At 51.4% G+C, this 18,467-nt stretch overlaps 1 protein-coding gene across 8 annotated transcripts in view; it reads left to right on the top strand.

Moving 5' to 3' along the window:
• Positions 1–17,688, top strand: part of RAP1GAP2 (RAP1 GTPase activating protein 2) — a 276,444-nt gene extending 258,756 nt beyond the window's left edge. For 7 of the 8 annotated variants that reach the window (XM_050765818.1, XM_050765815.1, XM_050765817.1 and 4 more), the window contains 7 exons: positions 1,061–1,179; positions 6,620–6,733; positions 6,982–7,096; positions 7,560–7,686; positions 11,945–12,021; positions 12,370–12,408; positions 13,356–17,688. In XM_050765818.1, the coding sequence (XP_050621775.1) occupies positions 1,061–1,179; positions 6,620–6,733; positions 6,982–7,096; positions 7,560–7,686; positions 11,945–12,021; positions 12,370–12,378 (561 nt within the window). In that variant the 3' untranslated portion in view covers positions 12,379–12,408; positions 13,356–17,688. The remainder of the gene's footprint in view (positions 1–1,060; positions 1,180–6,619; positions 6,734–6,981; positions 7,097–7,559; positions 7,687–11,944; positions 12,022–12,369; positions 12,409–13,355) is intronic. The other variant, XR_007720507.1, reaches the window with a different exon arrangement.
• Positions 17,689–18,467: the final 779 nt, after the last annotated feature.

Below are 18,467 nucleotides of genomic sequence, written 5' to 3'. Positions count from 1 at the left end.
CCAGCCTGGGTGTCAGAGTGAGACTCTGTCTCAAAATCTAAGAACTAAAGCAAAGTGGCTTTGGATTTGTATAGACTAGGATTTTCCTTTCTTTTTCTTCAAAATAGCAGAACCTACTCACCATGGTACTAATTATGAGTATTATAAATGGCCTCGCATAATTAATCTAATTGACTAAATATTTTCCTAGCTATTATCTTGTTCCCCCTGAAGGTGCATGGTGTGAGCAGAGCAGGGCCTTATCTCCGTCCTGTGGATGAGGAGACTCAGGTCGGGTCTCACCACTCTCCTGAGGTTCCGTAACATGTGCATGGCTGGAGCTGGGCCCTGAGTTGAAGGCTTGGTGGCCTCTAAAGATTGGTTCTGGGCTCCCGTCTGCCCTCCTCAAACTCCCACCACTCATTGTCCACTGTGAGGCCGGGCAGCTGTCCAAAGCAGGTGTCTCGGCTGCCCCCCGTCGCCTGTTGGTGCCTGTGGCCCCGGCTTGGCAGCTCTCAGCCTGTCTCGTTATTGGATCACCTGCGTGGCTCCATTTGTTTGTGAGGAATGAAGGAGAGTCAGGAGTCCTCACCCTGCCAGTGATTTGCTGGATGACCTTGATGAAATCTCACTCTCTGGTCTTCAGCTTCCTCGCCGGTAAAATGACAGTTTGAACCAGGTCCCTCCAGGGCCTCCCTGGCTTTGTGCTTCTCAGTCTGTGTCCCCCTGGAATTGTTCTGACCTTCTCAATATGGTGGGCCTGGCCCTGTGTTCCTCCACCGGAATTGTTCCGACCTTCTCAATATGGTGGGCCTGGCTCTGTGTCCTCCAACAGTTGTGGTCTTTGGTGGATCATGACCTGGGACCACAAGGTTTGACTTAACAGAGGGAAAGAGGCTGTGACTGGCCTGAGTCTCCGGGTCTCAGCTCCAATTACATAGATCTCAACCTTCCTGGCTGTCTTGCTATTTTCTGGGGTCTCTTCCAGACCAGGAGCCATTTGTAGACCAGGGAGGGGGATGAGGGGATAGGAGAACGGTGTTTGGGCTGGGGGCATTCATTTTGGCGATTTCATCGGCAGCCTCCAGTGGTGGCGGCAACGGCGAAGAACCAGTCACGGAGTCCCATCAAGCGACGGTCGGGACTCTTCCCCCGCCTGCACACGGGCTCAGAAGGCCAGGGAGACAGCCGGGCACGATGGTAACTGTTGGGAAACCCCTACCCCAGCCTAACTTGCGGGGTCTGTCAACCCCTTCCACTGCTACAGCTGTTCAGTGCCCTACCTTGCAGGGCGGAGCTTTGCTCAGCTTTGGGAGATGGCCCTGCCTTCAGGCACCTGTGTGTCCCCTGTCACTCACTCAGCGCTTTATCCAAAGAGGCTGACTTGGCCAGTCTTTGCATGGGACTTTCCAAAGTTACTCTTGCAGCATTTTGACCCAGGCTAGAAACATTGCTTGGGTTCTTATTTCTTTGCCTCCTTTCTCAACACTCACTCAAATGGCCTGTCTTATGGGAGCCTTGCCTGATTCTGCCGGGCAGAGTTAATTGCATCTTCCTTTGGGCTTCTGAAACATTCTGTGCTTTTTTCTTTTTAAGCAACTCATATATTACATTACATTGAACCTGTTCTTGGTGATTGTCTTTCTGATTCTTTTAAAAAAATGAACACACAGTACTTGTACATATTTTTGGGGTACATGTGATATTTTGATAAAATGCATAATGGTCAAATCAAGGTAATAGAAATATCCATCATCTCAAACATTTATCTTTTGAGTTAGGAACATTCAAATTATTTTCTAGCTATTTTGGACTATGTAATACATTATTATCAACTATACTCACTGTATTGTACTATTGCACACTAGATCTTATTTCTTCTATCTAACTGTATTTTTGTACCCCTTAACCAACCTCTCTTCATCCTGCCCTTCCCTGCCCCTTCTCAACCTCTGGTGACACCTGTCAACTTTCTCCACGAGATTCACTTTTTTAGCTCCTACATATGAGGGAGAACATGTGATATTTGTCTTTTTTTTTTTTTTTTTTTCCTGAGACAGAGTCTCTGTTGCCCAGGCTGGAGTGCAGTGGCACCATCTCAGCTCACTGCAACCTCTGCCTCCCAGGTTCAAGCAGTTCTCCTGTCTCAGCCTCCCTGAGTAGCTGGAACTACAGGTGCATGCAACCATGCCGGCTAATTTTTGTAATTTTGGTAGAGACAGGGTTTCACAATGTTGGCCAGGCTGGTGTTCAACTGCTGACCTCAAGTGATCCACCTGCCTTGGCCTCCCAAAGTGTTGGGATTACAGGCGTGAGCCACCATGCCTGGCCATGGTATTTGTCTTTTCGTGTCTGGCTTTCACTTAACATCATGACCTCCAGTTCCACCCGTGTTGCTGCAAATGACAGGATTACATCTTTTCCACGGGTGAATAATATCCATTGTGTATATACAAAACATTTTCTTTATCTACTTGTCTGTTGATGGACACTGAGGTTGATTCTGTACCTTGGCTGTTGTGAGTAATGCTGCAATAAACATGGGAGTTTAGACATCTCTTCCATATACTGATTTCCTTTCTTTTGGATATATTTACCCTGCAGTGGGATTGCTAGATCATATGGTAGCTCTAGTTTTAGTGTTTTGAGGAACCTCCATACTGTTGTCCATAGTGGCTATGCTAATTTACATTCCCACCAACACTGTGGGAGCATTTCCCTTTCTCTGCATCCTCACCAGCATTCGCAGTTGCCTGTCTTTTTGATAAAAGCCATTTTAACTGGGGTGAGATGATAGCTTATTGTGGTTCCTGTGGTGGGGGCAGATGTCACAGACTCTAAATTACTAAAGACAAATAATAACAGATGTCAGGATATGGAGAAATGGGAACCCTTGTTCATTGCTGGTGGGAATGTAAAATAATGCAACTACTTTGGAAAACAGTCTGGCAGTTCCTTAGAAGGTTAAACATAGAGTTATCACATGACCAAGCCATTCCGCTCCTCAGTATATACCCAAGAGAGTTGAGAACGGTTGTCCGTGAAAGAAAGTTCGCATTTCCTTGATAATTAGCGATGTTGAATGTTTGTTGACATACCTACTTGCTATTTGCATGTCTTCTTTTGAGAAATTTCTATTCAGGTTTCTTGCCCTTTAAAAATCATGTTGTTTGTGTTTTTGCTATTGATTTTTTTGAGTTCCTCATATAGTCAGGTTATTAATCCTTGGATGGATAGTTTGCAGATATTTCCTCCCATTCTGCAGATTGGCTCTTTACTTGGTTGATTGTTTCCTTTGCTGTGCAGAAGCTTTTTAACTCAATGTAATCCCATTTGTCTATTTTTGCTTTTGTTGTCTGTGCTTTTGAGGTCTCATCTAAAAAGTTTTTGCCCAGACAGACCAACGTCCTAAAGCATTTCCCCAATGTTTTCTTCTAGGAGTTTCTTTGTTTCATGCCTTAGATTTAATCCATTTTGATTTGATTTTTATGTATGGTGAGAGAAAAGGGTCTGGTTTTATTCTTTTGCATATGGTTATCCAGTTTTACCAGCACCACTTACTGAAGAGACTGTCCTTTCCCAATGTATATTCTCAGCACCTTTGTTGAAAATGAAATGATCATGTGGTTTTTGTTCTGTATGGTTAATGTGATGTATCACATTTGTCGATTTGTGGATGTTGAACCATCCTTGCATCCCTGGAACGAATCCCATGGTGAACTGATCGTGGTGAATGATCTTTTCGATGCATTGATGAATTCTGTTTGATAATATTTTGTTGAGGATTTTTGCATCTGTGTTTATCAGGAATATTGGCCTTTTTGTTGTATCCTTGTCTGGTTTTGATGTCTTTCTGATTCTTTAATCGATGAGCCCATTTGTTCTTTATTTTAGCAACCAACATTTCTTGAGTGGCTGCCATGTGCTGGGCACAGTGCTGAGTGCTCAGACAAGTGCTACAAAACATATAAGCCTGACCTCCAGAAGTTCACAGTCTTGTAAGGGAAAGGGCAGCATTTGATTGACTTCCAAATTCCCAAGTTGTCTGCCTATGCCCTGGGTGGTGGCATCATGTTCTGAAGTAGGGCTTGAAGGACAAGAGGCAGGGTTATGGAGAAGGATGAAAAGCTCTGTTTGGAACCTGTGCATGGGAGATTTTGTGAACCAACAGTAGAGATGTCCAGGGAGTGGTCAGAGTTATAGGTTTTTTTTAAATTTTATTTTACTTTTTTTTAATTATTATACTTTAAGTTCTGGGATACATGTGCAGAACATGCAGGTTTGTTACATAGGTATACACGTGCCATGGTGGTTTGCTGCACCCATCAACCCGTCATCTAGGTTTTAAGCCCTCCATGCATTAGGTATTTGTCCTAATGCTCTCCCTCCCCTACCCCCAACTCCCCGACAGGCCCTGGTGTGTGATGTTCCCCTCCCTGTGTCCATGTGTTCTCATTGTTCAACTCCCACTTGTGAGTGAGAACATGTGGTGTGCGGTTTTCTGTTCCTGTGTTAGTTTGCTGAGGATGATGGTTTTCAGCTTCATCTATGTCCCTGCAAAGGACGTGAACTCATTCATTTTTATGGCTGCATAGTATTCCATGGTATATGAGAGGCCTTAACTAGAGAAGGAGAGTTGGGAGCCAATAGGGTAGAGGTACTGATTAACGATGGCTTAATTAATACGACCACCAGAGAGGCTGAGTAGAGTACCACATTTAAGGGCAGGTGGAGAAGGGAAGGTGGCGAAGCTGACTGGGAAGGAAAGATGAGAGAAGAGGGGGAGGGGATGGAGTCTCTGAAGCCAGAGGAGGAGAAATTCCAGGAAGGAAGAACATCTGTGTCAGACACACAGAGAAGTCCAGCACAGTGAGCCAAACCCCTGGACAGATTGACAGGAGGTTATTAGCAACCTCATCAGAAGTGCATTGAGACACTTCATACCTCTAGGATAGCTTTAATCAAAACGACAAGTGATAACAGAAGTCAGAGAGGATATGGAGAAATGGAAACCCTTGTTCATCGCTGGTGGGAATGTAAAATAGTGCAACTACTTTGGAAAACAGTCTGGCAGTTCCTTAGAAGGTTAAACATAGAGTTACCATATGATCAAGCAGTTCCGCTCCTAGGTGTATACCCAAGAGAGTTGAGAACAGTGGGCCATGAAAAAAAGGAGTCCACTAGTACAACTAGACACAGATACTCATGGCAGCACTACTCGTCATAGCCTAAAGTGGAAACAGCCCAAATGTCCATCATCTGATGAATGGATAAATAATACACCATCTATCCATAAAATGAAATATTATTGCAGTAAAAAGGAATAAAGTCCTGATACAAGCTACAACATAGACAGACCTTGAAAACATTATGTTTTAACATTTCAATTTCAATGTTAACATTTCAGCGTTAAGTTTAAGAAGCCAGACAAAAAGACCATAACATATTATATGATTCTATTTACATGAATGTCCAGAAGAGTTCAATCTACAGTGATGACTTAGGGATTGGGTGGGAGTTACGGGGAGAGGACTAAGGAATGATTACAAGTGGGTCCAGTGTTTCCTTTAGGGGACCAAAAGGGTTCTAAAATCAGATGGTGGTGATAGTTGCACAACTCTGAATATACTAAAAGCCATTGCATTGTATGTATACTTTAAATAGGTGAATTCTGTGGTATGTAGATTCTGTCTCAACAACACTATTATTTAAAAAGTTCTTTGACGGTGGTTCATGCCTGTAATCTCAGCAATCTGGGAGGCTGAGGTGGGCAGATCACTTGAGGTCAGGCGTTTGAGACCAGCTTGGCCAATGCAGTGAAACCCCGTCTCTATTAAAAATACAAAAAATTAGCTGGGCATGGTGGTACGCACCTGTATTCCCAGCTACTTGGGAGGCTGAGGCAGGAGAATCGCTTGAACCCGGGAGGCGGAGGTTGCAGTGAGCCAAGATCGCACCACTGCACTCCAGCCTGGGCGATAGAGGGAGACTTGGTCTCAAAAAAAAGTGCATTGAGGACATGGCCATCCTGTCCCCAACAATCAGCACAGGGGGCACTCTGGGGACTGTCCATGGTCTTCGTCAGACTGCAGGAGAAGGATATTCTTGACTGAGAGTGCCCCTTGCTTCCCAGCTCCCAGGGTAGCCTCCTCATGTGGGTCCAGGAGCTCGTATTCTAGTCTATATGAAGGGCGGCTCCCCGGAACCTCCCAGGAGTCCATGTGTATTGGGTGGTTCCTGCCGTGGGGGCGGATGTCATAGACTCCACCATATTCCCCGCTCCATTCCCCATAGGGCCCTCTCTTGACCCTTAACTCTGCCAGGTGTGATGGCCAGCTTGGGTGAGAGAGATCTGGGCTAGAAGCTGTCAAGCCAGGACTCCTGCTTGGCAGCTCTGGACTTCACCGTGAACCTAGAACAGTCCCTGTTGTAGGGACCAGGAAACCCTGTAGTGTCTGCCGTCTCTGGGGGGCTCAGGTGGGAAAGGACGTCCTGGCGGTGATGCTTGGTGGGGGCGCTCTGACCCACAGCCCCCCACCGTGCTGAGAGCTGGCTGGCAGAGGGGTCTGCCTGGGGCCGGGGATGGGATGGGAGTTGAGGGCTGTCTGCATGGCCTCACTCCTCATTTCCATTCCCTCAGTGACAGCACATCCAGCACACCCAAGACCCCGGATGGTGGACACTCCTCTCAGGAGATAAAGTCTGAGACCTCATCCAATCCCAGCTCTCCGGAAATCTGCCCCAACAAGGAGAAGTAAGAGAGTGAGGGTGAGGGAAGGGCTGGCTTCGGCCACATGGAGTCCTGGAACACGCTCTCTGCCTCCTGGCCAGCTGAGAGTGACCATCTCCTCCTGCCTCTGGAACTCTCCAGAACACAAAGGCCGACGGGTGGGGGCATGGGGAGCTGCCAGAGGACAGGCTCAGATCGGTCCCGGGGAGGACCCTGGGGGTGGAGGGCTCCCGCCTGTGACCCACGCTGGCCTCGCTTCCTGTTCCCTGCAGGCCTTTCATGAAGTTGAAGGAGAACGGCCGCGCCATCTCCCGCTCCTCCTCCAGCACCAGCAGCGTCAGCAGCACCGCAGGGGAGGGCGAGGCCATGGAGGAGGGCGACAGTGGGGTAGGTGGGCTCCATCCACCCTCGGGCAGGCACTTTGGGGCGTCAGCCAGCCACCCTCCTTGCGTTAGAACAGCACTGTGGATCGAAGCCCACTTCGGTCTTTGCAGAGGAAAGGGGAAAAATGGAAACGAGAGGCGGGCTCTTCAGCCATGATCACCCCCTGGGCAGGGGGTGAGGGGACGTCTCTCTCGGAGTGACATAGCAGCAGCAGAGGGAAGGGGCCAGACCCGATGGCGCCCCTGCCTTGGGGTTACTGGCTGGAGTGGTGAGTGGCCAGTGCTCCAGGAGGCTGGGTCAAAGGTCCTTCTTGGAGCAGGAGAGCTTGGAACCAGGGTCGACGTCAGCAGGAAAGAAAGAGCAGGCCCAAGTGAGGAGTGGGAGGCAGTGGCTGTCCTGGGCTTGTGGGGACTGTCTCAGGCCTGTGTGGGCGCGGCTGCCGAGCTCACCCGGCGTCTCTCCTCAGGGCAGCCAGCCGTCCACAACGTCACCCTTCAGGCAGGAGGTGTTTGTCTACAGCCCGTCCCCGAGCGGCGAGAGCCCCAGCCTGGGGGCAGCGGCCACCCCGATCATCATGGGCAGGAGTCCCACAGGTCAGTGGCGTCTGGTGGTGTGTGCGACGTCGCCAGGAGGGCAGGCCGTGCCCTGTCCGCTGTTGGCGGGGCCCCGGCCGTGCCACACTGGCCAGTTTCTGCTCCTCCCCGCACCGTGAGGCCCTCCGTGCTGTGAGCCTGCCTCATCTGTTCATCCGTTTTTTTTTTTTTTGTTTGTTTGTTTTTGAGACGGAGTCTCGCTCTGTAGCCCAGGCTGGAGTGCAGTGATGCGATCTCGGCTCACTGCAAGCTCCGCCTCCCGGGTTCACGCCATTCTCCTGCCTCAGCCTCCCGAGTAGCTGGGACTACAGGCGCCCGCCACCACACCCAGCTAGTTTTTTTTTTTCTGTATTTTTAGTAGAGACGGGGTTTCACCGTGTTAACCAGGATGGTCTCTATCTCCTGACCTCGTGATCCGCCCGTCTTGGCCTCCCAAAGTGCTGGGATTACAGGCGTGAGCCACCACACCCGGCCTGTTCATCAGTTTTAAGAGGCCCAAGTTCCTAACGTCTCCTTACACGGAGAGTTGTGAAACTGAGGCAGAGAGCTGAAGGCCTTGCAGGAGACCCCACAGTGGAGGAGTTGGGATTGGCGGTGAGAAAGCTGAGCAGTTTCCGCTGGCCCCTCTCCCCACCTGCCAGCAGTCCAGGGCCCCTGTGTCATGTCCAGGGTCTTGATCATACAAGAGGGGGAAGGGGTGCAGGGGGAGGGAACAACACGTGGAGAGGCCCAGAGGAGAGGAGAGAGCGGGTATTCCGAAACTGCACGTGGCTCCTGGCAGCTGGCTTCACAGGGCCAGGCATGAGAGAGGCTGGAGCGTTGACAGGCCGGGTGAGCCCTGGAGCCCTGGTGAGGGTTTTGTTCTGCTAGCAGCCGCTGTTGGAGTGTTGGAAGATTCTTAAATAGGGAAAGCACTGTCTGGAGTTGAGAAAGACCATTTTGGTTGCTCCAGCTGCTGAGTGTAGAATGGATTGGTGGGGAGTAGGAACAGAGTGTGGGAGGGGAGGGGAGGGGAGGGCAGGGGAGGGGAGGGCAGGGGAGGGGAGCTGTGGCGGAAGCACCTGGGTCCAGGAGAGATCGAGGAGGTAAAATGTATGGGCTCAGTAGCAGGGGTTCAGAGAGAGCAGGAGTCTGGGCGTTTGGGCAGAGTAGGGGAGCCAGCTGTGGGGAGAGGGTGGGGGCCAGCACCTGAGGGCCGTTCAGGTGGACCCGTGCGGTGGACACTGCTGGGCGGGTGCTGCGGGTCTCTGCCCTCGTGAGGGCAGCATGGGACTCTGAGCCTGGGTCCAAATCCTGGGTCTGCTGCTCACTAGACGTGTCATTGGGCAAGTCACTGAGCCTTTCTGTGCCTCAGTTTCTCCAAGCAGAAAATGAAGGGAGACGAAGAGTCACGTCTGCCTCAGAGGATCGGTTGTACGAAAATGAAAGGAGCTCATGCTTGTTCGAGGCCTGGAACTGTTAACCTCGGTGTTGGTTAAAGAATGGGCATGAGACAATAGTGTACTCAGCAGTTCTGAGCTAGGGGCAGTGTTGCTCCCCCATGGACGTCTGGCAATGTCTGGAGATGTTTTTGATTTTCATAATTTCGGAGGGGAGCTACTGGCACCTAGTGGGCAGAGGTCATGGAAGCCGATAAGCAATGGACAGGACAGCCCCCCAACCGCCTCAGACAAAGAATTCTCTGACCCTAAATGTCATTTGGTTGAGAAACTGTAGTCTCAATGGTAGAAACACAGGAAGGGCCAATGGGCCGTCAGGGTGGCTGAAGCCAAAATGATCCTGGGGTTTGCACAGCAAAGGGATGTTGCAAAGGGAACCTGCAGTGTCAGAGATAAAGGGAAGATCGTGATTCCACAGCCAGTGACCCTTTGCATGCGTGTTTCTCAGTGAGTGGAAGAGTTCACGTACCTTCTTTCATTCAGCCCCCGGGGGTTGGGCAGCTGCAGAACTGGGTTCAAATCCTGGCTGTGGCATTGACAGGTCCATCTCTCTGAGCCTCAGTTTCCTCATCTGTAAAAGGGGGTAGAAATATACTTTCCCTGATTTTATTATTTTTTATTTGAGAAGGAGTCTCGCTCTGTCGCCCAGGCTGGAGTGCAGTGGTGCGATCTCAGCTCACTGCAACCTCCGCCCCCCAGGTTCAAGTGATTCACCTGCCTCAGCCTCCCGAGTAGCTGGAATTACAGGCACATGCCACCACACCGAGCTAATTTTTGTATTTTTAGTGGAGACCCATGTTGGCCAGGCTGGTCTTGAACTCCTGACCTCGTGATTTGCCCACCTCGGTCTCCCAAAGTGCTGGGATTACAGGCGTGAGCCACCGCGCCTGGCCTGATTTTTTTTTTTTTTTTTTAAATAAGACTTAAATATTGAAAGAATGAATGAAAGAATCTGTAACCAAGCCTGGCTGTCACTTGGTGTTAAATAAATATCAAAGTAAGGAACGTTTTGAGTAAAGGAATTAGAGAGTCTCTGCAGGTTACTGGAGGTCACCGAGGGCAGAAGGGACCTGGAGCGGGTCTGGTGACTCTTGGCTGGCGCTTCCCACACCACACAGTGATGCTGCCTCTGACATACCATTTCTCCACACAGTATTTAACCCCGATGGGCTGCTTTTCACCCCCAGCCCACGAAAGATGTGCTTGGTACCCACAGGATCAGTGTGGGCTTGGGGAGGTCTGGGAACCTGTTTGATGCTGTTCGGCTGAGTCTGGGGAGAGGTAGGGAGTAAGGGGAAGAGGTGGCCTGACATGTAGTCTCCATAATCTCAGATATCTGATCATGGTCATTTCCTCCCTGGGCTTCCTGGGGCCCAGAAGAGGATTGACAGGTTACACAGACGTGTCATATCCCTGGGTGGAACTCCTTGATTCGAAGCACCGCGAGCCAGCTAGCGGCTTCCAGGAAGACTGCACTAAGCTTTCGATACCCTCGGCCAGGGGAGAACCAGAAAGTCAAGTGGCCCTCCTGCCAGCGGGGCACAGCGGGGCACAGCGGGGAATGTTGACACTGGGCTCTGCCACCACTAACACACACGGAATTTTATTACACGATGGATGTCAAACCCAGTGTACAAATAAGAGATAGATAATGTTCTTTGTCATAAATCCCATATGTCCAGCTGATTCTCACAGAATATGCTTTTATATTATAGTATATATTATATATATATACTGAACATGTCCTATTATATATACATATGTATATATAATATATAGTATATATTATATATCTACACATATATATATATTTTTTTTCTTCTTCTTCTTCTTTTTTGAGACAGAAGTCACACTCTGTCACCCAGGTTGGAGTGCAATGGCACAATCTCAGCTCACTGCAACCTCCACCTCCCGGATTCAGGCAATTCTCCTGCCTCAGCCTTCGGAGTAGCTGAGATTACAGGTGTGGGCCACCACCCCCGGCTAATTTTTGTATTTTTAGTAGAGACGGGGTTTCTCCTTGTTGGCCAGGCTGGTCTCCAACTCCTGACCTCAGGTGATCCGCTCGCCTCGGCCTCCCAAAGTGCTGGGGTTACAGGTGTGAGCCACCGTGCCCGGCCATGAGTATTTTATATTAAGAGAACTTCATTCATTCGTCAGTAACATGAGTAATTTCTTTGCTGTATCTGAGAAAAGTTTTCAAAACCCGGAAGGATACTTACTTAGTTTTCTTTTGTGCTATTCACAATGTAATGGCAACATGTTTTGAAGTTTAATGTACATTACTTTTTTTCTATTAGTTCCTTAAGTCTAGACAACGAGACAATAAATCAAGCCATGATTTGTAGCACGTACCAATTCCTGTGGTGTAAATACGCTTGTCATGGCTGATCTCAAGCTACAGATTTGATGTCCTCGAGCATGGAATTGGGAAGAAGATACACTGTAGCCACCATCTTTAGGGTGTTTCTACCACGTGGATACAATAGATGTAAGAGCACAGATAATCGTAAAACAGAAAAACAAGTAGGAAGTGACGAATTTCAAGTATTCATTACCTCTGTTGAATATAATGTATTGAACTGTAAGCTTATATATAATTCAGCTTTTAAAAATGGCCTGAGTTGAACAACCAGCTCACCACAATTCTATAATCTAGGAGTTGGCTCTCCTGGGTCGGCACAGGTCAGCTGGAGCGCCTAGTTCTGGTGGAGGGCAGGAGGCCCCCTTCCCCTGGCCTCCCTGGCCAGTCCCCACACGCAGCCCCAGTGGCCTCCACAGCTCCACCCTTCTTTCACGGCCATTCTTCTTTTTCTTAGATGCCAAAAGCAGAAACTCCCCAAGATCGAACCTGAAATTCCGCTTTGACAAGCTCAGCCATGCCAGCTCTGGTGCGGTAAGGACGCAGTGAACACCTCCCACACCCCACACTCTGCTTTCCTGCAGAGGCCAGAGGAAGAGGGCTCAGACATCCCAGAGGGGGTCCCCGAAGGAGGCAGGGGAAGCTCTGGGGAGGTCTGGCTCCAGCAGGTGCAGGCTGTGGCTCGGGGTTCCAGCCACCTTTGCCACAACTCCTGAGTTAGAGCTACACCTCTGGACGCGGCCAGGTCCAGATGTGAGGTGGGAAGGGCTGGTTCCTGGGGTCCCGAGTCCCTTCCTGAACTCGCCAGACTGCCGCCGTGGAAGGGGCGTGTGCTGTCTGGTTATTTATTTTAAACTCCGGTATGGATTTCTGTTGAAACAGGGTCACTAATCTGAAAGCGGAGTCCTTCGCCTGTCCCAGGTGGGTTGAGTGAATGTTTGTCCTGCTGTGGCTGTGAGTGGGGACATGTGTTTCTTTTACATCGGGGTACTAGTGGCCTCGTAACCTCAGAATGGCCGGAGAGATGCCGCCAGCTGGGGAGGTCCAAAGAGTTGCCTCGCCCCTGAAGACCTGCGACGGGAAAGGAGGGGCAGATGGCCTGTGTGCATATGGAAAGGGGGTGCCCAGTAACGCTGGACGAGACGTACTAGATAGGCCTCCCTCCCACTGATGGCGTCCGCAGGCAGAAAGGGAGTTGCCCAAGCCCGCTTCTGACCCAGGAGGGAGGAGTTCCTGAGTGCTGCCTTGCTCCCCTGCCCTCAGGCAGCTGTTCCCTCCTTGTGTCTTTGGCGGAGGCCCTGGGCTGAGGTGTGTCCTCCCTCCCTGCTGGGGGATGCCCTGGCAGTCAGCACTGTGAGGGACCACCCCAGGAGGCCTCTGCCCCTGCCTGCTTCGAGGGGCCACGCGGTTTCAGCAGAGCGGCCCTGGGTCTAGCTTGCCCCCATCAAGGCCTGGATTTCCGCTGGGGAAGTCACCAGAGACCCATCTGAGCCCCCAGCCCTCTCCCCACATGGGGTTCCAGGGATTGGAGTCACAGCTGGAGCCAAGCGGAGGGTACGACCGAACCCACTTTATGTTCAACCTGATTTATGTAAAAGCAGAAGACAAATGGGCATGTGGACCTTCACCCCCGGCTCCCATCGTGCACTCCGGACGCCACTGCCCACCAAAGCCGTGGCTACGCGCGGCTCTTCGGGCCACGCAAGGTGGAGCCCACTTACATCAGGTGCCCTCCTGCTCCTAAGTGTATCCAGTGAGCTGTAGCCATGGCAGGCGCGTTCCCCACCCCTTCCTCCCGGCGTCCGCATCGTCCCCTCCTTCCTGTACGGAATGTTCGCTCATCGCCTCCTTCCTCCTTGTCTCCTCAGGGAAGCCCCTCTTCTGTCCTGGAAAAGGCTCCTGTTCCAGCAGTTTGGGAGTGCCGCCGATGACCCTGACAGTCCCAGCCCCGCCGCCCCCCGGCCACCTGCCCACAGACGTGCTGTCGGTCCCGGTGTCCCAGTCTGGCCACAACCCTGCCTCCATCCTCATCTACATGCCCTCCCAGCACCTCCCATCTCTGGGCGAGGCCTTCTTCCTCAGATTCCTCCCGCTCCTGACCTCCCAGTGTGATGTCCGGGTCGTTTATCATCCTGTTCGGCCTGGAGAGGAAAAGAGAGTTGGGCAAAGGGGGATCTCGGGGGAGCTCAGCAGTGACTGGGGAGCTGGTCTGCCTCAGAGACGGAGTTGGGGGCGGGAGCAGAGCCTCGGTGAGGGTCTTGGCCATGGGTCAGTGCCTTCTCGGATGCGGTAGGCTTTACTACCGGGAATGCACTTGGTGGTGGAGGCGTCATGTTCCCAGGAGCCAAGATTCGTAGCATCCTTGAGGCCATCCTGATAAAATTCGGCGCTGTTGCCCCCGTATCTCTGGAGTTCTAAACCGTCTATCTGCTTCTGTGCTGAGCATCTTTCCCATCTGCTGACGTAGACCCAGGGCTGCCCCGCCCCTGCTGCCAGTGTACTGTGAGCGGGGCTCCAGCCAGTTCAAGCTCAGAGACAGAGCTGGATGGGCCGGGACACTTCCTGGACTGTGGCAGGAACTTTGGGTTCCACCCAGTTTCTCCTGATTATGGCTGCTGTGGCGGGGCAGCCCCGAGGCAGTCTCTTCCCTTTGCAGAGGTATTTTTCCCACAAAGGGGTGGGAAGCCAGCAGTGAGAAGGAATTCAGGGAGAGCGAAGGAACCAGGGCTGGGATGCTGCTGTGTTGGTTGAGGAGAACCTCAGGGCCTGAGGGCCAGGCCGGAGCCCAGGTCTCTGCTGACAGTGGAGGTTCAAGGAAGATGCAGTTACCTCCCCTCCCTACATACTCGAGGGGAGAGGTGAGGTGGGGGATGACTTTCGGGTTCTGATCAGGCCCCTGGGTGGGGAAGGGGCACAGTTGCCCTCAGCAGCTTATGCCCCTGGAGTCTTGGGGAGCCCAGCCTGGCCCTGGGGCCTTGTCCAGCTACTGTGCCCTTTGGCAGCTGCATCTGGGACTCAACCCCCCCAATCCTATTCCCCTCTCCAGCTGCAGGTCTGTAGGCAGCTGTCACATCCGAAGGGTTCCTGTAACCCGGGCCCCATCTGGGTGTGGTTCAAACCCTGTGACCCACCTGCCACTGCCACCTTCAGCAGAGCCCCCTTGCTGGGACAGCCAGCTCACCTCCAAGGACAGCCCCTCCTGGCTTCTCCCCCTTCCAAGTCTGCAGCACCGTGGGCTTCTCTGCTGATGGGCCTGGACTGGGGTTAAGGTGGGCATCCTCCAGGTAAAATGAGCCTGAAGAGCAGCTTTCAGTGCAGACAGGGCTGCGGAGTGACACTGGCTGGGCACCTGCCCCATGACCGATGACAAGAATTTCCAGCCGAATGCTTTCTTCCTGTAGGGATCTGGACCTATGCCCAAGATATAAATATTACATTTTTTTTTTTTAACTGACATAGTGAAATTTTCCCCATAGCTTCTGCCATTCGAGCAACCTCGTGATCCTTCCTCCCCGCCACGTGTGTGGGAATGATTGAATCCTGTTTGCAGGCTGGAGAGGAGCTCTCCCTTCACTAGCACTTTCCCCAAAGTACTAGTCTAGTAAAATTTATTCTTGTTAGAAGGTCAATAAAATATCTATCTGTTTAGCTTTTATGAAAAGTCACCATAGCAGCCCTTACTGCTGGAACGAGGCCCATACATTCTGGCCGTGTTTTGTTGGCTGGGCTTCTGGAGGCTCTGGAAAGGTCAAACTGCATTTCTTTAAGAACAGATGCAGGGCTCTGGCTTGCCTCTCTGGGAAGCCAGCATTACAGTTGCTTGGTGGACGGGCCATGTCACATTGCCATCTGGGGTCCTCTGGGGTTTCCTGGTTGTCACCACGCTGTCCCATTTGGGAATCCCATACCTGCCTGTTCCCACTGCGCTGGCTGACCCTTGCCGCTTGCTGCCTCCTCGGAGGGGTTTGTCCCTGTCTCTGAGCTGGTAGGCAGGATGGCTGGGTGGCCCTCAGAGAAGCACAGACCTGAGATGGGGTCTCCACCCCTGGTTTGCTATTGGACTGCTCTGAACAGGATCCCAAATGCCTCTTCCCTCCGGCCACGCCCCACTGTCTCTAGAAGCTCCATCCTGTGGCTTCCAGAGTGTGCACTTCCAGCCCACCCAGGGTGCCAGTGCCGAGAGGGAGGAGGAGAACAAGGACGGCCCAGCCTCCCCTCGCTCGTCTGGACCATGCGGCAGGCAGCTCGCGTTCCTGGAGGGCTGTTCCCCCCTCCCCCCACGCTGTCCCTACATCTGTTCTGATCTAAAATGTCCTTCCTTTTATGCTGCGCCCAGTCTTGGGGCTCAAAGATTTGCTCAAGCCTCATTGGGCCTTGTGACTAGGCTCATCTAGATGGTGCTCCTGCTGGTGTTTGAGGCGTTTCCACTGTGATCTCCGCGAGGGGGTGTTTTCCGGGACACATCTCTGGCTCTGGGAACTGCCTGACTCACTGAAGAAACTACTTTTCAGGCACCGTGGGGCCACCCATATACCTCCAGCTCAGTTGATGCTTAAAAACAGGTGCAGAAAAGCTCGCGATAGGTCTTAACGAGAGTGTCTGTCTATGCCAATTAATGTAAAAATGCCGTTTCTTGAAAAAGATTCAGTGGTTCAGCTTTGTCAGCATCATCTCAACACCCAAGCCTGCTGGTTCCTTTTAGCATCTCATCCAACCATGTCATCGTCCAGATGAGAAATCTTAGACTTGCTTGAGGTCACACAGCTGGCTGGTGGCAAAGCTGGGATTAGAACCCTCAACCCAGAGTCCCTTCCTCTGCACCACCTACATGGTTGGTTGAAAAGTGGCTGCGTTCCCTGGGGCCCTGGGTTTTGGGGAAACCAGTGAGCTGCTGCCTTGGCACTGGCTTGGAGGTGAGCAGTCAAGGATGCTGGTGAGGCCTCAGTTTCTGCTCTTTTTCATCAGAAGGGAGAGGCTCTGGGATTTTTCAGTGAAGACCCTTGGGCTTTGGATGCAGCTTGAATCAAGAAAGCGAGGAGGGAAAGGGATTCGGTGAGCTGTTCCTCAGTGGGATCGGTTCTTCAGCTCCAGCGTGTAATGGGGGTGGAAGCCGGGGAAAAAGTTGCTGTTCACCAACCCTTATGCTGTTTCCTTAATTTAGGAAGAAAAGCTTCCTTTTTCCTAAATTAAGAGGAAAAGTGGTCAAAGAAAAACTCTTCATTTCTCCCTGATTCTTAAACGAAGGTGGTTAATAGAAACCCAGGCTCCCGTGACAAGGCAGGACAAGAGCCTCTTTTACTTTCCTCCCCTGACCCTTTAAGGTGCCAACTCAAACACTACCTTTCTTACTGCTTTCGAAGTCAGTAGAGACGGATCTGTTTTGAGCAGTCGGGGGTTCGAGTCGATCTCATGGCTACAGGCGGCCAGCAGGGACCAGGCCAGTCAGCCATGCTCAGGACCCCTCGGCTCCTCCCCCAGCCTCTAGCTACCCCTTATCGAGGCAAGGGAAGGCCAGTAAAGTTTGCCAAGGCTGATCCTGCAGCCTGATGGGGCTGGCTGGGGTGTTCTTTTACCAAGCTCTGTTTTACCGCCAGCCCCTTGTCCACCCCGATCCCACGTCTCCCTCCCTTCAGCTGGACCGTGTGCCCCTTTGGGACGGGGAAGACAAGCCCCACTAGGGCCAAGGGCAGCAGGGCCCTGCCGAGTGAGAGGCTGTGTGGCAGCGGCTCTGTCCTGTGCCTTACCAGCCCTGGGATGGGGGCATTTGGCTGGAAGACAGGAATTTAATTGCCATCGTCTTTGATGTTGTGACATTTCTGCTTGGCAGCGTGAACCCCTCTTCCTGCCCCTTAGCATGCGTGCAGCTCTCTCTTGTCTTGGGTGTTACCCTTGGGCACTCCAGCTCGGGGACTGCCGGCGTGTGAGTGTGCAGATTCCCCTGTGTGGTCGAACCTAAGAACTGTGGCTTGGAAGTGACGCTCCACGTGACGACGGCTTTCCTTTCTTTCCTCTTAGTGAGGAGGTGATTCGTAGACCCCAACTGCCTATGTAATGTAAATAATGTACATTTAATTTATTGCTATGGTAGCACATTGTATTTGTTAATGTACAAAACAAATTCTAAAAGGTTGACAAATGTATATTTTGTTGCTTAAATGTGTCTTTGCAGAAATTGACAATAAATAACATATTTTGTGTCCATCAGTGTTCAGACTTCTTTGCATGGGGCCCTGGGCCTGGGGGTCACTTTTCAGTTCACTAGAAGTTGCATATTCTCTGGCCAATAGATATGTTACTTTAGCCTGAAACGTATTTTTAAACATGTACATTAACTGTTGATGTTTAAAACACTGACGACAATTAGAAAAGTGGCCGGGCATGGTAGCTCCTACCTATAATCCTAACATTTTGGGAGGCTGAGGCAGGAGGATCTCTTGAGCCTAAGGATTTGAGACCAGCCTGGGCAACATAGTGAGGGCCAATGTGTACCAAAAAAAAAAAAAAAAACCAAAACCCAAAAAAAGGCTAAAAAATTAGCTGGGCAGGTGGCGCGTACCTGTGGTCCCAGGTATTTAGGAGGCTGAGATGGGAGGATCACTTGAGCCTGTGAAATCAAGGCTGCAGTGATCTGTGAATGCGCCAGTGCACACCAGCCTGGGCAACAGACTGAGGCTGTGTTTCAAAACAACAGCAGCAACAAAAAGGCCGGGCGCGGTGGCTCACGCCTGTAATGTCAGCACTTTGGGAGGCCGAGATGGGCAGATCACCTGAGCTCAGGAGTTCAAGACCAGCTTGGGCAACATGGTGAAACCCCGTCTCTACTAAAATGCAAAAAATTAGCGGGTGTGGTGGCGCGTGCCTGTAATCCCAGCTACTTGGGAGGCTGGTGCAGGAGAATTGCTTGAACCCAGGAGGCAGAGGTTGCAGTGAGCCCAGATAGCACCACTGGACTCCAACCTGGGCGATAGAGTGACACTCTG

This window comes from Macaca thibetana, chromosome 16 (assembly GCF_024542745.1).
Source record: "Macaca thibetana thibetana isolate TM-01 chromosome 16, ASM2454274v1, whole genome shotgun sequence".
Taxonomy (NCBI): Eukaryota; Metazoa; Chordata; class Mammalia; order Primates; family Cercopithecidae; genus Macaca; species Macaca thibetana.
The sequence above is the reverse complement of the archived record's forward strand: the minus strand, read 5'-3'. Positions and strand labels throughout refer to the sequence as shown.